Raw genomic sequence first — 12,700 nt, 5'->3', positions numbered from 1 at the left:
CCGCATCACCGTGGCGACAGCGGGAAATGGCAGCCGCTCGAGGATTCGCGCCGCATGAGCCCTCAGCGCAGAAAAACCTCCCATTTTTACCGCTTAAGATCGTCTATTTTATACCGTTTTCGATCATTATTAGCTTTTAAAAACCCTTTGTTGTTTTTCGGGGAGGGGGGAGACACACTGTGATTTAAACATCGACTCAGGATGAACAGTTTCGACTGCTCAGTCCCTGAAAAAAATCATTAAACAAGACTTAAAAGGAGAAGCATGAATAATTCAGAGCTGAGGAAAATGGCGGATTTATTTAGAGCCGTTGTGTTTTTTTAAGCAGAAATTGACAGTGAATCCTGACCACAGGGGTGGGGGGTTCACACGCACCTATTCTACTGCATATGGTGACCAGCAGCTCGCCCACGGTTTTGGAGTCGTCCACCATGATGGTCTTAATGGCGCCGTCCAGCATTCTGATGCGCTGCGGTCTCTGCTTCTTCTTGTACTCGAGAATGTCCTGAGAGAAGAGGGTGGGGGGGGGAGGGAGGGAGGAGGGGTAAAGGAGCGGTTAACTTTGATTGCGTATGACATGCATAGACAAACATACATGCACATGCACGCCCACACACACACATGCTCGCTTACAGGAAGTACAAACACACTGAAGTACGCCCAAAGAGCTAATTTCCAGCATCAATGCCTCATTAGACCTCTCTCGTCATTTGCTACATGTCAGTCTCTTTGTGCACATGGCATTGTGGGTAACTTAGCATTATGCGCTAACATTTCTGCCCACTGGAAACATTCCTTCTGAACATCACTACGGAGCACGCAGCCTGCCTGGACCTGACCTGCGAGTGGCATCAGTCATCACATCAGGCTGACTTTCAATGACAGGAAAGCAAGGAATTATGGGACGTGCTAATATGACGAGCATTCGGCCCAAAGGGATCCGTGTCATCGCCATGGCTACAGCCAGAGAGGAGGGCCCACGGTCGTGCGGGTGGTCACGGAACCGGACTGTGATTTCTTTACCCCGTTCCGGAGCATGTAGTAATCCAGGGTTCTTCCCGACTCCAACCAGATTCCTTTCCTGGGGTCGTCATCCGAAAGGAAGAGGCCATAGTCAGAGGCTGCAGCAGGATGAAATGTTTTTTTGTTTTTTAATTTACTTTATCTTATGAGGTAACCAACTCAGGAACACAAACACAAATGGTGACCGTGCTAAGCAACAGACTATAAACAGAAGTCTCACATTAATCTTACCGATAAAAAGTTCCAAAAGAGTCTTCCAGAATTGTCAGTGGCATCAATAATGTAAACAGCCACACACTCCTTCTTGCACAACTTGGTCTCAAGTCGGTCACAACATCATTTTTATTCTTACAGTAACATCTTATTCTTTCTATCATAAATGCATGAATACAGCATGCCATTATTAACAGATACACTTATTCATTCACAGAAAAAAGAAGGAAAATGAATCTTTCAAATACAAGACATGCCATTCATTCCTGCAAGAGAAGAGACCTTTTGTATCCTAACATCCATTCATCATGTCCACTTCCTGTCTGTCCAGTGAAACAGCCATCGCTTCCTTTCTACAAACTACAGTCGTAAATCTGATGCGTGCGATGGGTTAAAGTCTGATCTAATGTGGGACAAGTAACGGTGAAACCCGCAGAGGACCCACAACGGTCTGAATGACAACCTCTGCATGGAGAAAACAACGCATCCGAAAGCGGAAGAGTTTAACAAAACAGGGAGTGTCAGGTCTTTGACTTCAGTGCATTCTGGAGACTTCGGTCAGAGAGGAGCGTGGAGGCGAGCGCGATGCAGATCTGTTCTCTGCCCCGCCGGCGTGAGCATTATTCAGCAGCTCGCACGCGCTCTGTGACAGAGCTCCAGCCACCGCTGGGCCTCGGGAACCCAGTACATTTCTCCCCTCGCCGTGGACTTAAAGGCAGGGGATTTGAGAGAAAAGAGTCAAGGAGATAAGAAACTGACTGACAGCAATGAAGGGACAGCCTGGTGCGGAACCGTGCACAGACCAGCGTCTATTCAGCCAGCACGCCCGAGTCTTCAATGTGGTCATATAAAAATAAAATGCAAATATACTTCAGAGTATAAAGATTCTGAGGCGTGTGACTGCTGAGGATGAAGGGGGAAAGGCAATCAGCTCGTAACAAATAACAGCTGCCCTTCGTCTCTGCGAAAATGGATTTCAAACGCTGTGGTCTGCGCCTCACTGAAGCAAAAAAATTAAATAATGAGGGCCCATCTTTCTAACTAACCCCAGTTTCAGGTTTTGAAATCGTGGGGGGAGGGGTATCTCTTTCTTTTTTTCTCTGTCCCCCTCACACTTTCATTTTTTCAGTGTTATTTTCCATCTCCCTCTCCCTCCACCAGTCTCAATCCCTCTTTTTACCTGCTCTGACTCTATTATATTTCTATTATATTTCCCGTTCTTCCTCTGGGTTTCCCTTGCTCTTTCTCCCCATCTCCCTCACTCATCTTTGCTCTCCATCTCTTCCCTCCCTCCCAAGCTCATGTTGTCCTTTTCTTTTGGTTTAACTGTCTCCCTAATCGCTCACTCACTCACACACTCACACACTAGTACACTCACTCGCACACTTGAAAACTTGCACATTCACTCACTCACACATTCGCACACTCGCACACTCACTTGCACACTCACTCACTCACTCACTCACCCTGTCCAGTCTGTGCCTCTGGTACCCTCTCTCTGATGATCCGGCAGGCGTCGTAGACCGCAGTCGAGGGTTCGAACTGCATGGTCTTCACCACGTTGCACTGGCGCACGCATATCTTCAGCGACAGGGCCACCATCTCACTGACGTCTACACCTGCGGGGAGAGGGAAAGAGAGCAGAGAGCCATCAGTCTTCTACCGCACCTGAACAACACTGGAGACCAGGGCGAAAAACAGAGAGCGTGTGGCGTAAGACGCTGCATTTATCTCAATTGCTCTCTTGCAACCATTTAAATATATTACACACATTTCTTTTTAGGAGCAGGGCTTGCTTTGAAAGGGTTTCTCTTTCAAGTGTATTGAGACAGGCTACCCCCTTCTTCAAAAGCACCAGCAGACAGATCTCCAAATGTTTTAATATGCTCTGAACCGTGAATAAACGCAATGAGATCTGGAAATGAATTCCATGCTGTTCCACGCTTCTAAGAATTGGCGTCGAGCATCATCTGTTGCAGCTTGAAAGAAGTGAAATGCAGTAAGCCAATGTCTACAAAGCATAAAGAATCTAAACAATCGCCACCTTTGAAGACCGCAGGTATAGGCCTTTAAAGATGAAGACGGTGGAAAAATGATCTTCCGTCTGTCAGCAGACGAGAAGCATTAGCTGGGACACTCTCTGCAGAAGGCCGATGCCAGAGGGGTAACCTCTACAGGGGAAAATCCAAAGCCCCTGCGACCATTTACGGTAACCAGCCAGCAGCCCAGGATGCTGCCCGTACTGTAATGTTGGTTTTCCGGTTAGGCCAGTCACTGGGCTGTTTATCATCTAATGCGATTTCCAGCACGTGAGGGTTACTGGGGCACAAGGTGCATGTGCATTCAAGCAAAGAGGCAAAGATCATTTTTCAAAATGGGTCGGAAGCCAGGTATTCATTTGGTCAACAGCAGGGCCATTCACTGTGACCTATTGGTAGTGCGCTGGTGATTCTGAGTTGCACTCTTTTTTGACTGCAACCCTACCCTGTTATGGTTCACATGCATTTACCCTACCGCCAGCAGCAAATAAAAAGAGACCAGCCAGGCTTTTTCATTCACACTGAATGCTCCCCTACAGTAGCACCAAGCTGCTAGTGTCCCAACATTCCATACCACCAATGCCTTCTTTGTGAATCAATCGAAATGGCAGATCCTTCAGAAGTGTCCTGTTCTGAACCGCGTGGTCAAGACGTATGCTCTTCGCCGAAGCGCGTTCTCCCGGTTCCCTTTCCCGGGAGACGACGAAGGCACCGTCAGCGAGCCGACGGTAACGGGCGGGCTGAGCGCGCACGTCTTCATCGCCGGCGGCGACCGAGCTCGGCCCGTGACAGAAGGTCGAGGCAGCTACAAGGGGACGCATTAATTCCCCGGCTGTAGCCCGTGAGCTTACAGCAAACACAATCTGTAATAGATGATTTGCGGTCCCACGGGCGGCTCTCCGGCGAGAGAGGGCGCGCATGACAGTGTAACCGCGTCCGCCATTATTACGCAAATCAGAGAATAATTTAGCATAACTTAACACGGGGATACGGGCAATTACAAAGCCACAGTTTAGATTACATTAGACAGAGGAGCTGTCAGAGCAGGGCATAACATAACAGAGTCCTACCAATTAGAAGATCATTACCGAAGCAGCATATTAGACAGCCTCACATTGTGCCACATCAATACAATAGTGCCATCACCACTCAGTGACTGCCCATAATGTAAAGGAGATCAGTATTCTGTTTCAGTATTTGAACACATGGCCTCCCGTTAACATGGTCTAACAGCAAATGCTTCACCTGGGATTTCGAACCTGACAAAGGGCTCCTAAACTGACCTATGCTTACCATTCAAAATCCAAGCTCACTGATGTTCCCTAAATGTTAAGTCCCCTATTAACTATAGAGAGGGCTATATTACCAGACCATCAATGAAGCAACTGAGCAGTGTCTTCATCATCACAAAAAATTTACGTTGCCCTAGGATCAGCAATCACAACCACAATCCAAACCCAAACAATTTTGATGAGAATGTGAATTCTGATCCAGAATCAGTTTCTTAGAGCAAAATGTGCATAAAACATGGACACAAAGCTAGTCAAAACGCTGTTAACAGGAAGGCTCTACACCAGTGGTTCTTAACCTATGAATTTGCACCTTCATTCGCAAATTAATAAAGCCCATTTATGTTCCTGCCAATACAAGGAAGAAAAGAATTGGCCTGATGTATTTTCATGTCGGTTTTTTAAATTGACAATTATTTGCAAATTGGCCGAAACAAGTATGCAAATTGAGAAGCAGGTGGGAAAATGAAGGTAAGTAGGTTGCTGATGCAGAGCCAAGCTGAAGGCCAGGGAGCCTTACCCACTGGCCTGGCCCATGTAAATGATGTCATTATTGTGAGCCCCACCTCTGAAAACTGTGGGCAGCACAGCAACCACTGTGGGCTTGAAGCACACCATGCAGACATCAGGCTGCAACCGCCAGCCATGTTACATATACAAATGAATGATTGGCTGGATCTCTGTCACTTCAAATAGGGGGAGGAGTCAGGTATTCTAAGGGATGGTGACAGAATCAGGAGCTTGTACAGGACTATTAGTGATGACCTCACTTAGGCTACCAAGAAGTATAACTCCGAAATGAATTTGCAAATGCATCCCATTTGCACGTGATTTTAATGACAAAGCTTCACGAGAGCACACATTGTAGCAGGCCCTCCCAGGTCTCATGCCTGCAAAGGGCAGCAGAGGATAAACAGAGAAGCACCATCAGCACTTGATATTCGGCATCCATTATAAATGAGAGATTTTATGAGTAGTTCTGTTGCCTTTAATGTTCCATCGAAGGTATCGATGGAGCGGTTCTTCTCAGCGCTCCGTTTCTGAACAGGACAGACAGAAGAAGAAAAGGGTAGACTCTTCATATCGACTGCCAACGCAAGCACTCCAGGGGATCGATACAATAATCTCCAGCCTAAGAAATCTAAAAAGGAAAAAAAAAATGGCGGGGAGAATAAACCGAATCACATGTCTCTTCATTTTGCGCAGACGAACCAGGCGAAGACGTGCAACCCGTACGCCACTCAAGCTGACCTCCAACCCGTACGCCACTCAAGCTGACCTCCAACCCGTACGCCACTCAAGCTGACGTCCAACCCATGCGCCACTCGACCACGGCAAGATCAGCCGCTCTGAAAGCTGGACGGCGGAACAAATGCACAGAACGAGCGTTACCTTCGCCACGACCCTCCGAGCGATTAACACAAAGCTGAAAACAGAAGGGCGGCGCCCCCTGCTGAGGGGCTGGGGAAGCGCGCCCCTGCGGAATCGGCCGTCCCCCGGCTAGCCGAGGCCAGTCTCCGCTCGGCGGTAACGACTGGTGCGTGCTCCTGTACGTCCCACAGCCATCAGGAGGGCCGGTGCCCGCTGTGCCCGCTGTGCCCTGCTGGGCCCTGTCAGGCCCTGTCAGGCCCAGATGTGCCTATGCGCTCAGCACAGCCAGGCTCTCAGTGGCTTTCACACATTACATGCGCTGCTAACAGACTCTTCTGTGCTAACAGCCTTTGGTCACTGCAATCTAGGGGTGCATGTAGCATACACACATGCACATACGCACTCACACACACACAAACACACACACACACATACATACACACAAACCTACACGCATGCATGCATGCATGCACATACACACACACGTATATACACACACGCACACACACACACACACACAAATTTAAGTGCTTAATCAGGATGGCTCTGTCAGATGAAAGGTAGGAGTGGTTTTGTTTTATGGCCTTCCCCAGCAGCACAGAGAGTGGTCTGGGATCCAGGGGGACGTCAGGTTTCAAAGAGACTCTTTGTCTATGCTGTGTCCTGCAGACTGTACTGCCTATGCAAGGATTTACAGTATGATGGGCTTAGAAGGTTAAGCTTTTCAAATTTAAATTATTCCCTCACATAGTCACTAGTTTAGTATTTACAGGATGTTAGATGCTTTGAAAGCAGAACTCTTGAGTCCCTGCATTCACATCGGTTTTGATTTTCATTATACAGGTCATGTGACTGTGTGTCTATGGCAAATACCGGGGGAGTTTTTGTAAAATGGATAGACCAACAGAAAATCAAGCACATTCGTACAAAAAATTCAAACAATTGAAGAAATTTACATCCCTTGAATCTTCCATGTTCAAAACCAACAGAACAATGCATTTGAACATGAACTTTCCAGTCGTCATGGACCCGTGGGAACCCCGTCCATGTGCACCGGGGGGCCAGCATGCTTCAAAGCCACCAGATTCCTCACCAGCTCTAAAAATGTGCACCATGGTCGACAGGGCCAGCCAACCGTACAATACGAAACACAGCTGATCCTGAGCCCCAGACAGCAGTGACGCAGATCACAGAGAACTTTATTCATCTTGGAGGCTCAGCCTACTTCAGGCAGAGATCAAACTCCGTTTACAGGGAGCCAAGTAGCACAACCAGAGGGATGTTTTAGACACTGTCTGAAAGATGTCTTCGAACAGTAAAGAAAAGCAAAAACCTGTCAGCGGTTTCTTTTTCTGAGATATCTTGTTAAGGAAAAATGAACAAGTGCATCATGTCATTTATACCATTTACAGGCAACAGTCTCTTTGTTCTGTGGTCTTGGGCCATTAAAACTGTAAGACCTAGCACAACTGCAGGACTTCAACCTGGCACATCTGGGTTATGAGCCGAGGTCTTTCACACTTCCCCGACTGAAGAGAATAGATGTTTAACAATCTACAAGGAATTCAGTGCTGGTAAATTTCTGCAATACTTCTAAGAGCACAGTGTAGACCAAAGCCATGCTCTGAGTCTACAAGCAGAGTGTTCAAAGGCCATTCCTACAGAACGAACACACACACACACAGACACACACACCTTGAAACACTGCTTTTCAGAATCGTTAAGGGAACACTGAGCTACTCGCTGTGAAATGCAAACGCTGCCCGCGGTGGGGGGGCCACTGAAGTGGTACACGGACGTCGGCCACTTCCTGCACGCTAACGCTAATTACGTGGGCCTGGGCCAGACACAGAACCCAAATTCAGACCATTTACAGCAAATATGTTAAATGTACAGCCTATGCTCATATTATCCTTTCATAACAACAGCTATAACCTTTCCAAATCCAGTTTCGCCCTTCGTGGAATAAAGCGCTCCCCGGAGGAGCAGGGGCGCACAAGCAGCTCCCAGAGAGGCGACCAGCAGCAGCAGGAGGTGCTGACTGTCGGCACGGAGGCGTAGCGTGAGGAGGCTCTAATCCTGAAGCACTCCATCACAGACCCCCTCTCAGTCCGAATGCCACACATTCCTCTCATTTCTCTCACATGTGGGGACACAAGCAGTAATTACGGCCTCCCCGATACGACGCACGCACACACGCACTTCACCGCTAATATCAAAACGAAAGCTCACTTTTCCAACCCGCGCCAGAGAGCTGATGCTGCCCCGCAGCACTAATTACACTCAAAATAAATATTTTAACATTATACATAGCAATAAAAACGAGTATATTACCTCCACATTATTATTGGCATCAGTGATGACTATAAATCTGAGGAAGAGCAGCAGGAAAAAGTGCTGATATAAAGCGGAGGGCTCGTGAGGTACTGTAGATGATAATGGAGGTATGATGTATCGATTCCAAGGCTCCCTCTTCGCTCCGAGCCCCTCAGGGGGACGCATCGGCGAATCTCTCTCTCCACTCTAACTGGCCATTGGACAAGGTTAAATAGGAGAAAACAACAGCATAACCGAGGCGGAAAGAGCCTGATGAGCATGACTCAGCATCCCCCTTACGAAGCTCTCAATCAAACCCAGTGCGGCCTTCAAAAAATTAAAACCGCAGCGTTCCAGAATTAGCTTGCTTTTTGGCTTTATTGGCTGACTACAGTGAAGCAGGCCTCTTGGAAGACCGATGGTTTAAGCAAAATTACACCACTTCATGACTGAAAACAGATTAATGCACCATCTCCCCATTCTCTTACGTTACCCTAGGGCAAAAAAAAGGAAAGAGATTTAATACGACTGAACTAATCTCTGCATATGCAAATCCGAAGCTGGAGCACAGGTTGTGTGTAAAACAGAATTTTTACCATTACTAATACATACAGGGGCAGATTTTCGCTTAACTATCGTGGCGAAGCAGGCAGACTGAACCAAGCAGTCCGTGGGAAAGCTTGAGTTCTCATTTGTGTGAGTCACGGTGAGGGATTGAGAGAGCCGAGTGGAGCCGGCCACAGCCACTCCCCCGTCTCCGTGGCTACCGCCTCCATTATTTACGCGTCTCCTCAGTCACACCTAAATCCACCTGTCATCTGCAGCGCCTCCCTCCAGCCCTTATTGATTCAATTAGCAGCCCCCAGTGTGGGATGGGGGGGGGGGGGCGCACATGCAGCCACACGTGACAGTGCTTTCCCAGCTCCGCCTCTCTCAAGGTCACTCCTGGCTTCTCACACACACACACACACACACAGAAAACAAATAAACAAGCAGATATAAACAAACACATAGGGCGTGCACTGATAGAAACATGCTGTAGACTCGTACATAAACTCATTCACATGCACATAGACACACACATACAAAACGCCTCTCCAGTCTTTTGTGTATGTGCACATAAATGCAAAAGTGTGGGACACAGAACATTTTTGTTGTTTTGCCTCGGTACTCCAGCACATATTATATTATTTCAAATCCAATGAGCTGCAGTACAGAGCCAAAATAACAAAAATGGTTATTCTGGAGTACGGAGAATAAAAATTGTATCACTCGTTCCGATACTTTTTCAGTGAACAGCATGTGCAAAGCCCGCCCCCTCTGTGTGCAAGACCAATGGCTGGCCGTCATGTGATCAGGTCACATGAGCTGTCTGACAGAGACAGCCCCAGGACTACACATCCTGCAGAGCCTTCCCATCACTCTTCCCCCTCTTCCGCCCCTATGCTTCTACTCTTTAATAACTGCCCACCGTACAGAGAGAACGCCTCTCCACAGAGTCTCAGTGCATCCACTTCACCCTGGTGTGGCTGCATGTCGTTCCTAAGCAACCCTTCACAGCATGGGTACACATGTGCAGTTATCACGTGAGCATTGCACCTAAGTGGAGGAAGGGGTGAATCTCCAGCATCTGAGTATCTGAGCGCGCTTACAAAAAATTACCCCACGTGTCATTTACCAAGCAATGATCCATCATTTAAAAAGAAGAAAGAAAGACAACCATTTATTTATTGGATTACTAAAATCCACATAGAGGTTCTTATTGGCAATAGCCAAGGGGAGGTGCGATATATGACCGGGTCAATCTGCTGGGAATTCGCAGGTGTTCGGTTCAGTAAAGCAGTCACAGACCCACTGGAGCACTACAAAACAGACCTGGATTGGCAGCAGCGGCTGGATAGTCAATAAAGGACGTAACAAACGCACGTGAGCCCTGCATAAAAAGAGCAGAGCCCTCGCAAGTGTGAGAAAGACAGCCACTGATTGGTGGTCCCCTGAAGGAAAAATACTGACTTTCTTAAAGTCACAGGTTCGCATTAACGAGAAAAGAGATAAAGGTAACATTACATTACATTACAGGCATTTAGCAGATGCTCTTATCCAGAGCGACTTACACAACTTTTAACAAAAGAGAGCCCTTAACTCTTACCACATGTCCCTGTTTACAGCAGTGAGAGAAAATAAAAAATGAACAAGCCTGGCCAGGAAACCTGTGAATTCACACAACCATGATGTAGATTTATGCATTCGCCTTATAAGGCATGGGTAATAAAGTATTGCCATTATTTCTATTGTGCCCATATAAGTGCACACCGCTCATATTAACAACATATACAATATGTCAAATTAATTTGCCACAGCAAAATCAGCAAATACGATAATTCCGTTCCCATTTCTCCGATTTCATACTTCATTATAAGCGGCGGCAATAATTAGGATCTAATTACACGCACGTCGCAAATTTCAGACGAATACCCATCTGATTGAAAAACTAAATCGATCAAAAAGCACCTGAATTCCTGGCGCCAACCTATCACAACTACATTCCTGGGGGAAAAAAAGAGGTATCATTTATTCCTTCCAGGAAGGAGTAACAGATTATTCTCCATCTATTTTACACGAACGGCAGCTGAATAGGAATGAGGAAGGAGCGATACATCAGTTTTAGGAGCGCTAAGCCAACGACGCAGATGTGACAGCCTTAACACCAGCCACGGAAAATAGATGACATCACCGCTGGCGAAGTCGCATTAGATGATATTCTGCTTGACACCGGCCTCCCAAACGCATACATTCAGGCCTGACAGGTTGGTGGTGGATGAGAACGTGAAGAAAAAAATGCAGAATGCGCAAAGGTGAAAAGGAACGACGTCGTGGACGTTAAAAGGAATGATGACGTTAATGTCTGCGGGACGTGAACACCTGCTGAAATGAACTCTGTCGTGCTCATTTACATTCTTACGTAGCAGATGCTCTTGTATGGAGGGACATACATGTTGGTGGAAACAACCAGATTAGAGGGAAACCAGAAATGGACTTTACCCTACTGAAGGGGAACCATTAAAGAAGTCCACAGTAAGAGCTTTGACGTGAACTACAAAGAGAACCACTTCCACTAACTCAGATATACCAACATTAAAACCAACCAGCCGAAGACAATGCAACCTCAATCTTGAACATGGGCACGTATATGAGCAGTGCCCAGATAAGGGCTGCCATTCTGTTTAGGGAAAACAACGTCCTAATGGCCTGTTTTGGGGCCAGGGGTGAACGCGGGATCAGACACGAGGCCCCGGGGGTCCTTCCTGTCCAGGGCGTCCTTGCGCTAAGGGTCTGCCTGACTCCTTTCATGAAGGCCACAGGCCTGTGAATAGGCCCCAAATTGATAAGAGGGCTTCGAATAATACGCCATTCATCAGATAGCTTCTCTCCCCGTTTCCTCCTGTCCTGCCCATGGTCACAGAGTGGCGGTGCCAGCGTTGGGCACACTGGCGTCGGTCCGCGCGGTCGGCCTTCCGGTCAGGAAGTGCGCCGCAGAAACAATCCTTTGTGAAGGGCCTCGTTCGGGACACCTGGAACCACTCACAGTGCCGCAGAACGACCCGCTTCTACAGAGAACCAGCCACCCCTCGGCATCGCTATGGAAACATCAGCAGGGATCCGAATCCGAACTCATCGAACACCCAGAACGAGTGACGGCCGCTTTCACAGAGATGTAATACAGCTTTTCATTCTGTGAAAAAAAGGTTTTAAAACGAGGAAAGAGTGCAGTGTCTTTTGACCGAGTGTGCAAGGAGATATGCCAGTCAGGGAGGGAATGATTGACAGGTTGACTGCAGTCAATCATCTGGTAATGTGAAAACGATTCACTCACCAGCAGAATTCAGTGAAAGATTCTTAGCTCACGGTCACACACAATTTAAACGAACAATTAATTAATTCAATAAAAAAGCAAAACACTATTAATTAATCTGTCATGCACTATAGGTCACCATTTTCAAAATTAGATTTTGGGTCCATTAGCCAAATATGCTCATAAAAAGGCACCTACATGGATTTGAAATACCATACTTATTTATCATTAATAACATCGTTAAACATTACATATAATAAACGATATTAAAAAAGTAGAAGCTGTGAATCTCACAAATGAGTATCTAGGGCACAACTGAAAAGAAATGTTACCGTGGAACATTTCCAATATAACTGCGAGATTATCTCCTGATGTGCACTGCTGGTTCTGAGACAGTAGGTGTCAGTCCTGTGAGGTAATGTGAGGAAATCATCACACGAGTAAAAGTTCTGTGGACTGAACCCGGCTGAACCCTGTGTCACGGTGCCTACGCATAGCTGCATTACATGTACAAAATAAACGACTGTACACCCATTTGGAATCCTCATTTCATGACCGTTTTGTGGGAAATGGCATATTCAACTAACTTATAAGCG

At 47.0% G+C, this 12,700-nt stretch overlaps 1 protein-coding gene across 3 annotated transcripts in view; it reads right to left on the bottom strand.

The window, feature by feature from the left end:
* Nucleotides 1-12,700, bottom strand: part of LOC118215298 (talin-2-like) — a 127,246-nt gene that overhangs the window by 66,286 nt on the left and 48,260 nt on the right. For all 3 annotated transcript variants that reach the window (XR_004762803.1, XM_035395941.1, XM_035395942.1), the window contains exons 3-5: nt 2,703-2,855; nt 1,024-1,121; nt 376-505 (exon numbers count right to left, since the gene is read on the bottom strand). Coding sequence is in view for 2 of the 3 variants with exons in the window: in XM_035395941.1 (XP_035251832.1) it covers nt 376-505; nt 1,024-1,121; nt 2,703-2,838 (364 nt within the window). In the remaining variant the exon portion in view is untranslated. The remainder of the gene's footprint in view (nt 1-375; nt 506-1,023; nt 1,122-2,702; nt 2,856-12,700) is intronic.

Source organism: Anguilla anguilla, chromosome 16 (assembly GCF_013347855.1).
Source record: "Anguilla anguilla isolate fAngAng1 chromosome 16, fAngAng1.pri, whole genome shotgun sequence".
NCBI classification, from domain to species: domain Eukaryota; kingdom Metazoa; phylum Chordata; class Actinopteri; order Anguilliformes; family Anguillidae; genus Anguilla; species Anguilla anguilla.
This window is presented reverse-complemented; position numbering and strand designations above follow the sequence as displayed.